The 19,592-nt window shown below is 35.9% G+C and overlaps 1 protein-coding gene across 6 annotated transcripts in view; it reads right to left on the minus strand.

The window, feature by feature from the left end:
- The window catches only part of USP32 (ubiquitin specific peptidase 32), an 81,140-nt gene that overhangs the window by 31,391 nt on the left and 30,157 nt on the right, over positions 1 to 19,592 (minus strand). For 4 of the 6 annotated variants that reach the window (XM_056337530.1, XM_056337514.1, XM_056337541.1 and 1 more), the window contains exons 3-9: positions 18,353 to 18,458; positions 17,638 to 17,756; positions 14,175 to 14,334; positions 3,509 to 3,640; positions 1,883 to 1,990; positions 987 to 1,102; positions 541 to 603 (exon numbers count right to left, since the gene is read on the minus strand). In XM_056337530.1, the coding sequence (XP_056193505.1) occupies positions 541 to 603; positions 987 to 1,102; positions 1,883 to 1,990; positions 3,509 to 3,640; positions 14,175 to 14,334; positions 17,638 to 17,756; positions 18,353 to 18,458 (804 nt within the window). Of the gene's footprint in view, positions 1 to 540; positions 604 to 986; positions 1,103 to 1,882; positions 1,991 to 3,508; positions 3,641 to 5,341; positions 5,478 to 8,192; positions 8,460 to 14,174; positions 14,335 to 17,637; positions 17,757 to 18,352; positions 18,459 to 19,592 lie in introns of those variants that run through there. The other 2 variants (XM_056337557.1, XM_056337547.1) reach the window with 2 other exon arrangements.

The following is a 19,592-nucleotide window of genomic DNA, read 5'->3' on the forward strand; positions in this document are numbered from 1 at the left end:
TGTATATAATGATACTGCAAACAAAGTAGTTTGAAAATGATAATGCATAAGTTACTACTGAATTAATACAGTTCTGTTCCAGCACAGGAGGTGTCTTTATACAGCATAAAGTATAAGGTAAGTTAATGCATTACCCCTTGTTTCACATGAACAATGATCTTGCAAAAAAACCAAACAAACCACAAAACAAAACAAAAAACCAACCACAAACAGTTTCTCTAGAACAAGTCAAGCATCAGATTTAAAACTGGTATTAATTATGCATAGCAAAGCCTTGCAAACAGTATATGCTTCAAATTAATTTCATCTGGATATGTATTTTTGGTTTAGTCTCACGTAAAAAATGGCTTATAAAATTGAAACATGTTCTTTCTCTCACAGAACATGGAAAATCTTAATGGAAAACTGACATTTCTTGAAAGAGATTTTTCTATTGACGCATCTGCTTTAAAGAAAGCACAAGATTTTACTTTCTTTTTTATAAATCAACTGAAGATACTAGGGTATAAAAATGACAAAGAAACAAGAGCAAATTCCTACCTTTGTGGTATCATGCATATTCAAAATATCTTCTACAATTTCAGATAAATCCATGTTCAATTCCTTAGCAAATAAAGGATTAGAAAACAAGAGTTAAATTCTCACAGCACTCTGGAGCTGCATGTGTTTAAAATAAAAAATGTAACTGTAAGAAATGTTGATGATACCTCTATATAATTCACAACTGAGTGCTTCCAGACAGTTGCACTCCTGTACCTAAAGTTTCTTTATATGAAACAGACTACATTACAGTCAAATCATTCTGATTTGGTTAATGGCAGGTCAAAGTTAAGCGAGGCAAGTTACATCCAGTTATCAATACTCCTAAGCTAAAGTAGTTCAAAAGGAAGCCTGTATTTCACTGAAACCAAACAACATTCACATTCCTACTTTTGAGGATGACTTTAAGGAACAGAAGCAAACAAATAAAAACCAAAATAACGTACAGGTATTTTATCAGTACGGTTATCTTTCCAGACTTCCAAAAGTGCAACAACCATTTCTTTAAGTTCAGTGCGAGACAACACACCATCCCGGTCAATGTCAAAAACCTTGAAGCAAACTGAGAAAAAAGGAAATTACTTTTTTATGTTAGAACTACACAACAACTACTTTTTATTTCTTGCAGAACGTAAGTCTGCAGAGTCACAAGAACATGATTTAGTGCTGACAGTTTTGATGAGGCAGGATGCATGTGTGGTAGTGAGGAAATGGAGCAGCTGTGTTTAATAAACTGAAATCTAGATTCCTGCAATTCTGTGCTGTGTTTTCTAATGTGACATAGCAGGGAACATATGTGCATCCAGAAATTTCCAGTGAATGATAGCTTTTAAGTTGCAGCAATATGGCTTTGGAAAAGTATGGCACAAAGGTATTTCAAAACACAAGAATCTTGCAGGGAGCCAGCTGAAAACCGAACAGTAAGCAAGCCAGAACATGCTATTAACCACAAGACAATCAAATAGGACATTCACTTGATATAACATATAATGAATAAGTAAGTGTTTGCACTTTCTATACTGAGATACACATTTCAGCATCACAATGCAGGACACTGCAAAACAACTTCTGAAATATATTTTTTTCCCTGAAACATGTTGATAATTTATATGAAGCTATGAATAAGTTATAATACATACAGAATTATGTTTCATCATTATTGATAGAAGGAAGCCCTGGTATTTAAAAATCCTTTAATTTTTTAACTCTTAAAGTCTGTCACCTTTCACAGACACACACTTGTTCAGCGGAAAATATTTCTAAAAAGGTGGAAACAACTAAACTTCAATGCTCAAACCAAAAAACTTCTCTAAAATTAACAGTTAACATTTTGCATACTTACACTTTTGTCTTTCTGCCAAGGGTCCCCTGCAACATGCTGAGAGCCCACAGGAAATTTCTTTAAAATCTATGTGATTGTCTCGGTTTTCATCAAAAGCATTAAACAAACCTGCAAACCACAAAAGCATCTCCTGTTACAGCATCTGGCTGAAACAGCTGACAATCATACTTTATATTTACATGAAAGGTTAATTGTTAACATCTGCAAAAAGAAGTATAAACACTTATGATTATAACTAATTCTTCTAAGTGTAATAAAGATATTTAAGCACTACTAAGACCATTTTTAAGGTGAATTAGATCACTCATGTATGGATAAACAAAGCCAGGGGCTGGGTCGGGGATGGAGGTGGGGGGGGAAAATGAAGAACTCTGAACCTTATTCTCACACCTTCCTCATAATGCCTGATTTATAGACAGTACATCTAAACCAGTATGGCCAGGACAAGCATTTTACAAAAGCTAAAGAACCAAAATAGCAAAAGGTACTCAGATGCCAAATGCTTCTGCTTTTCCAAAGCACCTGATAGAAACTCCTACGAAAATCACTGAATACCATTACAAATCTGGCCCTAAGTGAGTGAGCAGTTTTAGTTACCAGTCTTCAAAGGATTTAAGAGTTCTATTCATTCAGCACATACTTTTTTTTTAGCCCATAGATATTTTTTTGTGTGTGACAATGACTCAGTTGCACTATCCACAGAAGACATACATAATGACCAGAAGCTGATCAAGTTTAAGTTTCCCCATAGCACCTGTGTAAATTTCTATCACTAAGTAGATAAAACGCACTTAAAAGCAAAAGGATGTGGGGATATATCCCTATTGAACTGAACATATGTTCTGGTGTTTTAACAGATTGCATCCACTGCAAATAAATTTCCCATCTTCTAGTTACTGCTGCCACTTGTCAGCAAAGCTGACCATTCAGTGACAAAAAATTCCCACTCTAGAACTGCAGACAAAAACTAGCTGTAAGCAGAATGTTACTTCGTGTCCTTAAGTTGTGCAGTAAATGGCAATTAAACAATTGCAACCTCCAGTTATTACCAGAGTGGCTTCAACTTGAAAGACCAGCTTGGTTATTAATATGTCTGCATTGCAACATACACATCTCCTGAACAAAATCTTCCTTAACTTACACTATTAGGGAAGATCATTTCATTGACAGCATGATACAACTTCTGACTTGCATGCTGAATTGGCATTTCAGAGATGAAACACGTTTGTCAGTTTTGAAAAGGTCTCCTATTTTATCTCATTCAAGGACAGCAGTACATTTTGTCACTATAGAATCTTAAGGAACCCAGTGAAAAGATTTAAGCAACTACAGGGCAAATTATACAACCAAGTTCAACAAATTTCCTGACAACTAACAACAATGTAACACACAGAAGCATCACTTCTTTCGTCATTCCAGATTTCCCAACAAACAGAGATTGCTCAGGTCTCTTGTCTCATTTTCAAACATTCAGAACTCAGTGAAATGAACTCTGTAATTTAAACTTAAAATAGATTTTAAACCAGGCCCCCTTTTAAAGCTGTAGAATTTGTACATCAGTAGACCATCAGGTACTGAACACCACAGCATCATCACTTCCTTGTACATTTGACCAAATTTCCATACCTTCGCTCAGAGATGGATGAATAGGAGGGGAAACTAAGGGGGCAAATGTTTCTAAATCAAAACGTCCAGTTCTTGATTGAGCTTTTAGCAGCCAGTATCGTTTTTCGAGATCGATGATGTCAGATTCTTCCACTGTATAAACAACAGAAGTAAAATAATATTTTGGTAGTATCTGGACTGCATTAGAATTCAGTACCAAATAAAAATGCAGCATTATTTTGTCACAAAGAGAAAAATTATGTTAATCCTTTTTTTATGCCTGACACCTGCATATAAAAATTAAAAATATGAGCAATAAAGGTCCAATATTACCTTCTTTATCTACAGAATCATTCACCATCTAGGAGTTCAACATTAAAAACACATCATCACAAGCACTTAGAAATAAAGAAATGAAATCCCATTGCTAAAGGCTCCACAGTCTTCATTTTCACATATTTCTTCCTGGTGAATTGAACAGGTAGATTTTATGTGCAAAATCTTACTTTCCCAAGGTATCCAGTATTCAAGTCTTCTAAAAGGATGTGAAGTAGCATTTAAAAAAAAAATCCCAGAACTTTTTTAGAATAATAAAAAAAAAAATTAGTACTTGGCTGCTCTTGAAGAATTCCTATTTGAAATTTTTAGCCTTCTTATACAATAATAAGGCTAAATTATAATGTGACATTTAAACACTGTATCTCAGCAATAATTTTTTCCAAATATAGAATAGCTTGTTTTACTTTATTATTTATACTACAGATGCACTTAGAAACCCAGTCAACATTGGGCAGTGATTATACAAACCTAGAAGACACTTTATACAGAGGAATTTACAAGCTAATTTAAAGAAGGGGGAAAACCCCAAACCCCAAAACCAGCAATGAGGAAAACAAGGTGCTAAGTAAAGGTTAAAAAAAAAAAATACAGAGGAAGAACTTGTGTTTTCTTTCAAAACATTACATACAAACATCAGTCTCCTTATGCTTTATCCTTCAAATAAAATAAAATAAAAAAATAAATATTAAAAAATCATTACATTTCTGCTCAACAATACTTTTAACCTTTTTACATATGCAAGTGTGTCAAAACACTGCTTTAGGTCAGTGCAAATTAACTGGTTCTCAAATAGATATGTAATGACAAAGCTGTCTATATTAAGAACCACTACGTGTGATCCCATTCCCAGATGGTTCTGAGCCTTTAAATCCACGCCAGCTTTCTAATAGGTTTAACTTGAGCTATTTGGCCTGGTTTAGTCTATAGAAACAATAATAATCCTTTAAGGCTTAACAACAGAAGAGACCCAAAAAGAGTTGTATGTCAAATTGAAATTTTATTGATTTATTTTCTTATTTCTGTCATTGAGATTAGTAATTTACTGAGAATAGTAATTTAGCCTAAAAAAACCAACACAAAAAACAAAAGCAAAAAAACCCGAACAAAACAATAAACATGAACTAGTTGTCATTACCCAGCAGGCAATTCATATAATGCATCAAAACAAAAATACCATACCCTTATCAGCAGAAAGTTTGGGAAAATTTTAATGAAAGATTAATAACTGAAGCAGAGTTGAAGAAGTGGAAGGGGTTTGCAACTTCCCGCAAAATATTTTTAGCCAGTCTAACTAGAAAAGTCACATCAGTGAAAACATCCTCCCTTCCCTCTGCCCATTCCGTACAATCACTAGACAGCCTTGTGTGCAGAACCCCCACAGCCACGCTGGCGTCCTAGGGTCGCATGAAGCTAATGTAACTTCAGGCTGTGCGGAGAAAGTTTACCTTCCCCCTTAACCCCAGGCACCTGCCGCAGCATCCTGGCTTGCACCGTTATCAGCTGTCATGCACTTACATAGTGAGATAAGAGAGCTGGTCCAGAAGGAAAACCGAACTGTATTCCTTTCTCCTCTCCTCCTCCTTCCTAGATGAATCGATTCCCTTGTCTGCTTTACCATCTCCTGGCTCTGGGTCATGTTGTAATCAGAATGGTGGAGCTGGAATGGGCCCTTTAAAGGCCACCTAGTCCCACACCACCCCACACCCCCTGGCAGCGAACAGGGACACCTTCAGCTGGACCAGGTTGCTCAGAGCCCCGTCCAGCCTGGCCTTGGATGTTTCCACAGATGGGGCACCCACCACCTCTCTGGGTAACCTGTGCCAATGTCTCACCACACTCAGCACAAAAAATTTCTGAATCTGTCCTCCTCTAGTTTAAAACCATTACCCCATGTCTTATCACTACAGGCCCTACTAAAAAGTCTGTCCTCAATACATAAGGAAGCAGGAATCTAAACATATAAAGGAAAATTATTCTACTAGAAATCAAGAAGGAGAAATGCAGTAGTTATGTCTTTGAAGATCAGCCTACAGAAATGTCATAGGTGCTTAGGACTGCCACAGATGTCAGCAGCTTCATGATCCTAAGCAGAACAGCCAAGCGACGTAGAACTGCATTTGGCATGTTCCAAGAAACACAGGGGTCTCTTCACGATTTAATGATGTACCTGCCCCAAAACGGTCAGCATGTCACCAGAGGAGAGAAAATCTACCAAAATACACTCTCACTCAGGCTTGTTGCCTCTAAAGGTATCAGGATGCTACAGTACTGATATGAAAGAACTCGCAAGACATGACATTAGGACTAGAGTACTCGTATTCCACAGGAAATACAAGGAAAAGTATATTCATGGAGTTTCAAGAACAGAAATAAACAAAAAGAAAAACAACAAATGAAAGGTAAAAGATGCTTTATGAGACAGAACCTTAAGTACACAAAGAGAATCACAGTACTATGATACTACCTAAACAACTGCATATAAAGGGCAAGTTTGTACTGTCATTTAGAAGAACTGCAAATATACATTATTACTCTCATTAGCAAATACAAAAGCATTATGCTAACTCTCCTGAGCATGAGCATGTAAATCACTTTGTTTCCTTTTAATCTACCTTTGTGACTGGGAAGAATAACAAAAGTGCTAGTTGCACTTCATTCTTGAAATGATGCCACACTAAGAATATTAAAAAAAATAAAGAAGGTCACATTGTCTTTACTGAAGAGTAAATCTGCAGAAACTTGCTTTCACTGGCAGGTGCAGTATTTACTTTTAGTAATTAAGAACTGAAAGATTGTTTTATTTTCCCAGAGAACCTTTCTCAAATATCTATAGTAGAAGCTAGTTGTACTCCATTTTTTAAATTGTAATTCACAGAGAGCTTCTACAGTGCTAATTTTATTGCTTTATTACATTAATCTCAGAAAAGAAAGGTTATCAGAAAGCATCTTATCTGCATTTCTGTCAAGCAGTGGTTGAAATTATATGGTCTTCTAAAAGACAAAGAATTTTCAAATAATCATCTTCAAAAGAAGAGCCGATAAGTATTAGCGTAAGTGTTACATTGATATCATAGCCAATGCAGGTCCCCTGTACTGACTTGCTGCAGAAGAGCCTAACATTTTAGGAAGTAAAACTGACAAAGTAGTAAATAATATTCTTCACACTGATTAGACTCACACAACATAGTTTAAATACAAATAAAAATGTGACAAAAGAACACTTTTTGTTCATAGTAACAATGAATTGCAGCCCACTGCAATAGTTTCACTTACACAAAATACAGAAATATTTATTGGATTAAGCACACATGAAAGTTTAACTGTGCCGTTGAAAAGCCAGCTGTTACATAATGTGATTTCTACAGAGTGACCTCTTTGCTCAGAATCTTGTAAATCAGTCTCAGGATATATAGTGTACCATCTATTCCTCCATAAACCCAAGTTAAAAGAAATCTCTTGTGATTTATGATATATACATATCATCATATTTGTTATTGAAGTTTAAATGAAGCATGATAAAAGCAGACTGCACTTTTATCCGAACATAATGTGTACAAAAAAAATTGCCATATTCTAGAGGGTTTACATTGGAAAGGTAAAATCTTTTATCCAAGTATAAAATTTCTTTCCTGATGCCTGTTCAAATCACAGCAGGAAGTATGAACTGGGCTTTCATTCAGTAGTTCAAATTTTAAATAATTAGGATTATTTTAAAAGACGTATCTTATATAAAATATAGCCCCAAACATCAGAACAGAGTGGCTTTCTAGGCCAGTAAGTATTAATTTTTGTCAATTAAATACAACACAATTATTTGAGGTCACATGGAAATATTATGCACCTGTGAAATTTAACCATATATATGCTATTTTAGGTCTCTCTCATCACTTGTCCATTAAAAATATGAAAAAACTTTTGGATCTTTTGGCTCTGTAAAATTATCACTAGTATTTTTTAGTTCAATCTCTAAGAATTAGACAAGTATAATCAGCGGGATAACGTCAAGTACACCTCAAGCTACAGTCTTCATATTGTAAAGGAAGAATAGGCAAACATTTTCAGTAAAAATACGTATTTGAGTAACTCTACTGAAAAGAGTTAATTTAAAACCAGCTGCCACACTGTGATTGGCAGGCAGGTTGCATGTCAATGAAAAACACTAAAAAAAGTATCCTTCATTTTAATGCCATTCCCATGACATATCCACCCTTCCTAAATATTGCAGCAAGCCATGAATAATCCTGTCTTAAAAAAAAAAATAATTAAACATGTGTTTTCATTTCAGTAACTGTTTATTACAACTCTTTTATAAGACCAGAATTAACTAGGCATTTCAATATATTTTAAAACTTTCATTTCTACCCACCTATTGGTACAATCCTCTCTGGTTCACAGCAGAAGCAGCATACCATATTCCCAACATTTTAACTGAAGCTTGCTTTGTTTTACCGTTTACCATGATATCCTCCATGCAAAACCCAGTCCCCAGCTGCCGAGGGAGCCCTTCATTGCGCAACGGCTGAGTCAGAACCAGAGACCAAATGACTGAACACCAAACAGGGTTTCTGACTAAGCACACTTGTTTGTCGCTTTCAAATGAACACACTGAAGACTCTGGGACCTGGGTACTGAGAGCTGCTTTGCAAGATATAAAATAGCCTGGGAACTAAGAGGATAACAAAGTGGCAAGATGCAGATTAAGTGACACTGAGGCTTTTTCTTAGTGGCCTGGTCTGCTATAATACTTTCATCTTTCCTTTGTCCTTATTGAAAAACACGCAGAGACACACAGAGAAGGGAATATTGTAACTTCAGCCAAGATCCTTGTTTGTGTCAGACACGACTATCCAGGTGTTTACCTAGCAGAACACAGATCACCAGTGCCTTAACATGAGAACATGTACAGAAGTAGTATTAAATACTGCAGTTCCTCTCAAAGTAAAAGTGTTCACACACTTGGAAAAAAAATAGCAGAGAATAAAATATGCTCTTAAAGGCACCTTTAATAAATCCATAACCTTCAGAATTGCTTTCTGTTGGCTTCCATGCATCATTAAGAGACGGTTTTTCAAGAGTGGATACCACAACTGAAGTGGGCAAGCACATACTTAATATCCAGACAGCCTTTTAACATGAGCAAAGTTAAGTGATCACTTCATTTCACTTCTCTTTTACAGACTCACATCTTCAGCTTACCATAAAGCCCTACAGGTTTATAAACCCATCTCTGCCAGAAAAGGTTACTTCCACAACATTCAGTTTCAATTTTACACTGTTTCAAGAAATCACTCTTCCATTTCAACCATGCTGTCTGGTTATCCAGGGCTTCTCTCATTTACTAGGCTAAATTAGCAATAACTCTATGTTCTAAAATATAATTATTGTACTGATTACACACTGTCTTAGCTGCATCTTGGTACGTAAGAGCTGTCAGAAAAAGCAGGAGCATTTTGATGAAATCTTCTGACAACTGAAGAGAGTCTCTTCAATTCAAAGGAGATTTAAGATGCTATTTAGTAAGAACTCAGTGACACAAAAACTGGGCTCCAAAAGAGTACAAATTACAGAGTCTGTCAGTTTGAAACCAGTAACATCTCTGACAAATGGGATTATTTTCCCCATGGACTGGAAACCTGAGCATGTAAGCCCCATCACATCACAACAAAATGACACAGCCATTAAAAAAGGGCAACCACCACCTATGTTGCCGCATCAGCATCTCCAGCTGAGTGAAGGAGACCAATGAGGTCTCACCTGGAGTCAATATGACTGCAACCCAAGGCTGAGATGGAGCAGAGGATGGAGCACCTTAACTGAAACAGACTTGAACTGGGCTCATTTTACTTTGGCAAAAAGTAAGACCTATTTTACAGGTAGGATGGAGTCAGTTTTGTTCTGATACTTAAAGAGAGTGCACACTACCCAGGGAAGGCAACAAAATGACATCCTCCAGTGGCTGCGAGCTGTGGTATTACTGAATTACCCCATTAGGACTTAAGAGTACCAGAGAAGATTAGGCATTTAGTTTGTAATTATTAAGTATGTATAATGATTTGGGGGAATATTCCCCTATAGAGAATTTTAGTGTTAGCAGTAGTCCCTGACAGGATTTATCTTTGATTTACATGCTTTACCATAGTGTTATTCAATACAATGGTTTAAAAATAAAATAGAATAAATTGAAAGGTACCCAATCATACTAAGAAACTGAGAAAATCCAAATGGCTGCTAGTTGGTCAGTACTCAGGCTCAGGAGAGACTCATATCCCTGAAACTGTTTTTTAAGAACAAAAGTCCAAGAGAAACTTAAGTTATTTTGGTAGCTTTCAAATGAAATGATTCATATTTATGATTTAAGTGAAATGGAACAAAATTTGATTAAAAGCAGTAAGTGCGTGCAGCTTCCTGTAACTTTAAAATTTCTTTTCTAATTATGTGTTGAGAAATATAATTAAAGTCATCTGCATACCAAAATAAATGTTATTTACAAATGAAAAATCAGAATTCCTTTGTTTCCCTGATAGCTTGGCTCATTAAACAAATTTAAATGGAGTCACTGATGCTTTGCAATAAAATGTTCGCTGTCTGTTCCTAAATCAATGTTAATAACTTCCACTATTTTTATCACTGCAATTTTTCATGTCCCTGACACATTATTCAGGATGTTTAACGGGAAGCCCACTGAGTGGAGGTAAGGCTTGGGAGGAGGATCTGAAGCTTGAGCCGGGAGAGGGCGTGCTGCAACCCAGCCAGAGTCCTGCAGCCAGGTAAGGAATTGCTAATTGCACCAGCAAGTTTCGCAAATTAGTCTTCATTTTACAGCAGAAATTTTAAAACCTTCAGTCTTTCACTGCATTCTGCTAACAGTGTTTGCCTAGGTTTACTAAACATTATTTCAGTAACTACTTCTCCCCAAAGGCAACCATTATCCTAGGTAGAAGTACTAAAAACAAGCCTTCATTTAAAGAAAAGGAACTGTCACAACAGCTCTTACTGGTTTACACATTCAGCTGTGTTAAGAATACTTCTGTACTGAATTTCGTACTTTTTGCTGACCTGATTAGACTGCAATTACTTCCAAGTGCCCAAGCATTTATCTTTACTTTTGCATCTGTTGTATGAGATTCCTATACTGTCTTGAATCACAAGGGAAATCATGGAATACATCATAAATTATTTGTCCAGACCTGGGGGAGGCGGGTTAGTTCACCAGTTCATCTTCCTACTATCTTAAATTTCAGTTATCTGTATCTGTCATTTGAAAAGGTATCGGGCTGCAGACATTGTAACACAGCACAACTACTTTCTGTTTTTCTTATTACAACATTTAACTGAAAATAATAAAAATGCAGTAAAAATCAATCTTTTCTAGAGGTCCAAACATAACTGTATTATGAGCTTTCCAAATTTGCTTAAGGATACTAAGTCTGTTGACAGTATGCAGTTTGAAACATTTTACAGAGTCAAAAATACATGTAAGTTATGTAGTTTTCTGAAATACAATTGAAAGCTTGACCTCAGACCTGACATGCACTTGAAGATTCAATAATCACTTCAAACATTCTCAAATATTTTATTTCAGGTTTTTAATCCTAGCAATGCAAAACTTGAATTTTCACTCAGTTCTACCTTCATTACACTCAGCCAATGGCTTGTAAAAAGTAAGCTATCACTAAAGAAACAGAAGACCACCAACTACTAGAAAACACTGAATTTCTCAGTAGTCTGATGCAATATACAGCAAAAGAATTTTATTTTTTTTCAGAAGTTAATTTTTTTTCCCCCAAGAACATAGGTTGTGTTGAAACACCCAGCAGAGACCCAAACTCTGCAAACATAACTCACAAGTCTTTAAAAATCTAGTAACTTCTCCAACAGAACATGTAGCCATATGAAGCAGCACATGGAAAAGAACAACCACGCATACAAGTTTCCTAGAAAAGAAAGAAGACTAAACATTTCCTTCTGTAATTTGGTTTACAGTATCAGATGCCACTATACACCAGAGTGTTATGAAATTACCATAAACCAACTTGATCATAAATTAAAACCAAATACAGGAGTATTGCTTTAACTTCTGACCTTAAAGTATGAGGAATTGCAAGATACAGCTAAAAGACGGTGAGCTGATATCAGGACTGGTACTTTCAACAAAGATAATGGCTATGCTGAGGTAGGATCACTGAGTCTGCTATGAAAATTTAAAGAGCAAGACAGTTGCTTCATGAAGGAGTCAGTATACTTAAGAGCAATTAAGCAAGAATTGAGATTGTACAGTTGAAGATGTCGAAGAGGCAACTGGAAGTTAGAGGGGATAATAATCATTAAATGGAAAACAGACTACACTCCTGCAGGTGTGCTCCGGGAAAGATCGTAAGGCTGAAATAGTAGCAGAGACACCATGGTTAGTTGATAGATCCCTGCAACCAAAAAGGCTCACATTTAAACTGAGATGCTCGATGCAATTTGACTTTGAGACTGATGAAGTGAGTGAGATTCTGTTAAGACAAAGGTAGGAGAAATTTGAGATGAAAAGATGAAAAGACTCTCTACAAAATGAAAAGAAAAAACCCCACCTATTACAATAGGAACAAGTATGACATGGAACCATCTGCACAATTTTTTTCCAAGAATTGGAACAGATTTTGTTCCCATTCATTTTTTTCTAATATGCTTCTCATCCAGTCTCCTTAATTTTGTTTTTAATTATAGCACTTCAGTCTTAATTTCTCCAATTCTTTCTTCAAAAAAGTTGAAAAAAGAAAGGCTTTCTTCTTGATACAAGAACATAGGTATGGGCTGGCTAAAATAGAGTATTATGCTCTTCAGTCTAAAGACCATTCTTTCTTGAATCATTTATTTTGCACATCCGAAACAGCTGGGAATACAGTTGAGGGCCTTGCTGCAGATGGTAACAGTAACAGGTGTATCAAAAACAGAAGTAGGGAGAACAACATTAAATCTGAAATAAAATCTATATAACAGTAGCTTTTTTTTTATTATAAATCTCAGTTTCAGTATAAAAAATTTTTTCACAAAATGCATAGTAGAAACTGTTGAGAAAAAGTTTCCATTTCAAAGCATTAAAAAAAAAAAAAAAAAAGCAAAGCAAGCTCTGAGGTAACATCCAGAGGTTTAAGGTAAAGCTTTCTTTGAACACTTAGGGCAAAGGAGACTTGACAAGGTTGGAGGCATGGCAGATCTCAGTTTGATACAGCTGGAGAGATTTTTCCCAGGGCTGATGCCTAGGAAATTCAGAGGGTTGGTTGTTTTTTTCAGCATACCTCCTCCTCCACCTTGTCTATTAGACCTCAGAGTATTTAGTGGTCTTCTGTAACCTCCATGTCTACTGCAGTCTGTCATGTAATGCAAATAAATTACCTGCCTATAAACTTCTAATTTTATTATGCATTTTCATTTCAGATGGTCAGAACAGAATTTTAACGCTCAGATTTAAAACCAAGAGAAAAATCTGTATGTTGCTTTATTCAAGTAAAACACCCATTAAAGAGATTAAATGCCATGCTGACACCAACAAAGAAAATTATGGGAGTACATAAAATATAACTAGATTGCTCAAAGCACTTGACATCTCAATAGCAAACACCCTTCTCCCAGGGATACCAAAGTCCCTTAGATGCTTTACTGTAATGTATGCTTACATTATACTTGCACATCAAGTATAATTTATCAGCCTTTTGTTTTTACATTTAATTTAAAAAACAGCCGCTCCTTCTTTTACATTAATACAGACATAAGGAAGCACTTGTACTTTGGAGATTATTCCTAAATGCAAATTCTGAGGAGGCTTCTCTTTAGTTAATTTAGTTCCCTGACTAGATCACATGCCAGGAATATTACTTATTCTACTGCAGAAAGCAAATTAAAAGGTAATACTTATTTTTGAAACTACCATTATTTTCAGAACCCTCAATAGTTTTACGATCTACTCTATCTATAAATATAATATAAAATGAGTATTAATGTCAAGTCACTTTAGATAAATTTAGTATTTGTCAACGAGAAGATATTTTCCTTTTTAGTTTTTATTTTTCTTAATTTACTTGGTAGCAAACTTCTACTAAAAGAAGTGTTGTAATCTCAGTATTGTTATCTCTTAAAAATAATGACCTGTGGTGTCCTTGTACATGACAATGTTTTACATGTCACTGCACAAAAAGCAGAGAACGAGTTAGCACAGAGAAGAAATTTATCTCACTGAACAAATTCCACATAACTCATCAAAGTAGTGAGGTTTAATGAACAACTGTGGAAAGGCAACAGTTTGTGTCTGTGAATTTCAAAACAGTTTTAAAAAGGCACATAATAACAAGCATCATTTACTTACAATGTGTGACTCCAGCCAGGGTTTGATAGAAGGTAGGGGTATCACTATCATCAGTGAGTGTCACATACACACCTCCAGACAGCAGCCAACGGGAAAACGTGAAAGCATCTTTGTTGTGCAGCAGCCAAACCCTGAACTTCTCATAGTTTACCTTTTCACCCTTTAAGAAAAGTAAGAAAATGTGAGCTGTTTTTCTCTGCTTTCTCAGTGCCAGTAAACAGGAACCATCCAGCTGTATGAACAAGAACTGGGACAATCTCCTATAAAAATAAGTACTAAAATATTTTTTTTTTCTTTGGAGTCATGCCTGTTTTTCTATTTCATTCTGAAATAGAGCACTGGGAAGGAAATTAGACTCCTCATCTCTCTCTGCATTTCAACCACCTACTCAATGTGGCCTTTGGAAAGTAATTTACTCTGAACCTCAGGTTAAAGGGATTAGATGAAAAATAATTAATTATGACTCAAAATAACAGAGGCTATTATTATGAATTTAAATTTATTACAATAGATAAAAGCACTTATGTGCCAAAGAACAGATGCTACAAAATCATAAACATTCTGTTATATCTGAGCAAGTATACAAACTCTTTATGCAGAAAAATTAGATTTCTGCATAACTAATGGTATGATTAATCGCTGCAGTAGCATGTCAATTTTTTGCCTCTATTGACCAAAACCCACTCTGGAGCGTACATGTGAACAAGACATTCACTCCTAACTCAGTCTCTCTTGCTGGATGTCTCATGGAACTGCCTGTTCAGAAATACACAAAACCCACAGATTCACAGAGTTTAAATGATGGAGAGGCTGTTTAAAGCATTTAGCTCAATGGTTTCCAAGCTGTGGCCATGAAATCATAGGGATCAGCAGACTAATTTCTACAAAACCTACAAAACTAACTAAAATAAAAGCAAACATCAGTAGCTAAACTTGTTAGATGGAGATCCTAATCTCCATGAAAATAAACAAGGGTCTGCAAAGTGAAAGAGGTTTCAAGTAACTGATGATTTGAACCTCCCTAATACCACAGACCATTAAACTTCACTGAATTATACCTTAACATGGTCTAACAATTTGCATTTGCCACGGACTATCTGCAACTGCAGAAAACTGAAAATCCACTACTTCCTTTGCCAAGTTGCTTAAATGGTTAATTACCATAACTGCTAAAACATTTGCTTCATATTCCAATTGTAGTGGATTATTTCAGGATCCAGATACTCATTCTTTTTATGCCTCTCTTTCCTAGATTAAAGTGTGTTACATTTTTCTCCAATACATACATGCAGAAACACCCCAATACTTCTACCATAGACTTCCACGTGGCTGTAATTCAAGGAAATCAAGATGCGACATTGCTATTTCATCACCAATTTAATCTGTATCCACATGACTGACTGACAACACAGTCCTAACCTTCCTCTTACCAACACTGATTCTGACTCTTCATCCCTTCTCTTTTGTGACCACAACCACATTAGTGCAGTCATGTGGCAAAACAGATCTAGCTGAAAAATAACCTACAGGATTAGAAGCTACAGAAAAAGGGCTTACTTCTCAGCCAGATCAGTTTCCCAATCCAGTTCATCAAGGCATCATATAAATACTTGAACCAGCACAAAGGCAGGAGAATGAGTGACAGTCAGGAACAGGGTAACTCAACAACATGGACTTTACAGGGTTTAGCCCATAATGGAACCACTTGCTTAAGCAGAAAAACCTCAACTGCCAAATCAACAGAGAAGAAAAAAGCAGCCCACTTCTTGGTTTGGGGTTTTTGTTTTGGTTTGGGTTTGGTTTGTTTTGTTTTTTCTCTAACAGTTTGGATCAGAGGCAAGATCATTTTCTTACTGCCTGCTCCACTCTACTTTCCCTCTAGTTTTTGCACTGCTTTCTGTAAATGCAGCAAGAGCCGTGCCATGTTTCACTGTGACTCTGCATCATTCCAATTGATTAGAGGAACGACAAGGAAGAAGAGGGAGAGGAAAACTTTGGACAGGGGCTAAAAAGCATTTGAAACAAGCAATGTTTATAGCTGAGCCATGATGGAACTTGAGCAACCCCAGCAATACAGGTATCACTGAATTTGTTTCCTGTATTTCAGAAACAACAGCGAGGAAAACTCAGATTTTAAATCTTCTATTTCTAGATGACTACATGCAGTAATTCTGAAGAACAGAAGTACCTATAAACATCATCCTTGAAAGCATAAACTCATCCACCATACGGCAGGAAGGAAGGCCCACAGCAGGAACATTAAACTTTCTCACTCTCCAGCAATGACCTAGTATGATTAACAGGCCAGTAAATCCTGCTGAGTGGGTTATTACACTATTTTCATTTAAAAGAAAAATCAATATACAGCATTTTCTTGAACAGGAAAAATGGTACAAAGCCAGATTGATACTTCTCTTCCTGCGAGTCTTCATAAAGTATTTCTGGATTTCTTGGACAGTGTGCAATTAAATTTTAGGGTACAATTCATCACATCATATTGATGGGAAATTATAAATAGGAAATACTGAAGTGGGTCAGCTGCAGAAACTGGACTGCGGTATACATATGATTTATGATTTCAGCCAAGAACGAAGAATGTAATCATTGCCTACAAAGCCAACACGATACCGCTGCCAGATTAAATGAGTCTGCCTCAGCCAATGGCCACAACCAAAGTTATCTTCAATGAAGTACAGTAACATTGAAGGTAATTAGGTAATCTGATATGCACAAATAAAGATTCTAGTCAATCAGTTTTTCAGTGGAATGTATAATAATGAGTAGATTTTGCTGATGTATAGTCCTCTGATAACAAATGAAGTGACCAAAGCACAACCTGATAATTCATCAGGATCAGTAGTGCCAAAGAAGTACCTGTGAATATTTAGAAGTAGCAATAGCCTGTTTTAGAGGAGGATTTCAGCAAGCTTCATAAAGATTACATCTCTCAAAGCACCTGAAGCATAAATAAATGTTGTAGCTCCTGGCAGGCAGTGAGACAAAAGTAATACTATAAAACTATTATTTTTAAGCAACCACTGCTGGCAGGCATTTTTAAATCCAGGATGCAGATTTTCTTTCCCTTCTCAGGTCTGTGTTCTAGATTTCTTCCACAATTGCAATAAAACGTTCACACTAATGAATAAATTTCCACTAGCAATATTAGTATTTAAATTTACTTGATAACATGATTACCCTTGGGAAATTATTCTTTTAAACTAGCACAGTAAGTACAGTACCATGGAGAATGCCTACATTTATATACCAAGCTGCTATTCACATCAATACAAATTACATGCACTATTACAACATAAAAAACTATGAGCTTTTACCCAATTTAACAAGGTCAGTTTGTTCCCGTACATGCACAAGCATGCACACATCAGAGAAAAAAACCCCAAACCACTCAATTTAATTTTCGCTTTCTTTGTAAACGTAGTCGGATAAAACCTGTATGAAATACCTCAGAGAAACATTTCTTGAGTGACTCTGGGACCTTCCCATCAACCACGTGCAGCATCTTCTCCATCTCTTCACGGACAACATAACTCCCAGATTCATTAGAAAAGAGACTGAAAATGTCTGAGAAAGTAGAGATATGTTTAAGCAATTACAGTAGTTACATTTTTCAAAGATTTTGTTTACAACTGGCTGAGAATGCCAAAGGCATTCTAGTGCAACAACTAAAGGACTAAAAACTTCGGTTGATTCAATTTCAATATAGCTCAACAAAGTTTAGGTTAAGAAATAGCTCCTTTTTCTTTTAGCATTGTCCACTAAACAAAAGGAAAATAAATACTATCAAGTCAGATTAACAAAGAAGACAAAACAACAGAAGTCAGTAGGCAGATGCTTTCATTTGTTTTGAAAAATATCAGTGCTGTTCTCCTTCCTCTGCCCACATACAGCGATCAACAGTCTTTCTGTAGGATCCTAACATTTACATTCATGATGATTTACCAAATATTTCATTTTGGTGAGTACAGAAAACAAAAATGCACTGAATTTCATAATATACAGCTTAAAAATGTCTAAAAATATTTCTACCTTTATTGGCAAATGTATTTTACATATAAATATTGGGACTTAATATACCACAATTTGTTCGCTTTATATAAGTGTATTTTACACTCACTATTGAGTATCCCGTTGTTACTGTTCTAAGTTACATTGCTTACATTTTGCTTTCTCTTCCTCTCTGCCTCTTGTAAGAAGAACTAATCCAACTATCAAGTTATTGAAGTGCAGCCCCTTGGATATTCCTCCAAATGAACAGTAGATAACCTAGAAGAATAAAATAGAAAAGTTAACCAGAAAGTTAACAGGGAGAACAGAGATGTCAGAACTAAAGCAACAACTTATACAGACTCACCTCACATTCAGCTAAACACAGTTCTAATATTAATTCTGTTACACTTTGTAGCATTTCCAGTACTGATAAAATAGCCTTGCCAGGATCTTTTATTTAGGGAAAAACAGGTACTTTTAATGAACAGCAATACATTTTTTTAAAAAAAAAAAAGTTAGAATCCTCCAATGAAGACAGCTTCTTGCTTGCTCACTGGTGTTATTTCCTCAGACTACTTTATCAAGATAATAAAGATGAAATCTCCTCTGGATAGTCTCAAAACCATCAAGATGTTGTTGGAGTATCAAGTGTTTCATTACCCAGTCCCAGGAGATGCACTTCCAGTTAAGCCATCAAAAACTACTGCTTCAAAAAGATGTGACAGACAAAAAAACCCAAAACTTTCAGTCAGCTGTAACTTACTATCTTAACTTCACAACTGTTGCTAGAATGACCTTTCCAGTTTAGTACCCCACTTTAACAATAGCATTTAAATCTTTCTTCCAATAGAAAGTAATAGAAATCAAGCCGCCTAGTCAGAAGTTACTCAAAGATCCACACCAGAGCAGCTGCCAGCACCAACACAGCCAGCGGAAGGGATGAAGCATTTACCTTTCTGCACACTTCAGCTTAACTCACTCAACAGCATTTTAACAGTGATTCAACAGTGATATATGAGGTAAGAAGGAAGTAAATCATTTTAGGACAAACAGCAACTACTTTTAGTAAACAAGAATTACCAGCTCACTTATTCCAATATATTACTTCATCTTGCTTCCAATACTACAGAGCACAAGTGAAAATACATATGCTGTACTGCTCTTCAAACACAGACTCCTGCAATCCCAAATCTATTCCTACAAGCACCAGTAGTCTAACAGTACCACAAAACAGAAATCTGCATTAGGTAGTAGAATTTAAAGCAGTTAGAACGTATCAATTATTCTTACACTGAAGAATTATTTCAATGTCTTTGTCTTATAATTTGATTTTCTTATACGTATCACAGTGAGCATCTAACCATAAAGGGAAAGCATTAAGTCTAGCTGATGGGGAGCTATTACAGTGGA

Source organism: Falco biarmicus, chromosome 1 (assembly GCF_023638135.1).
Source record: "Falco biarmicus isolate bFalBia1 chromosome 1, bFalBia1.pri, whole genome shotgun sequence".
NCBI lineage: Eukaryota > Metazoa > Chordata > Aves > Falconiformes > Falconidae > Falco > Falco biarmicus.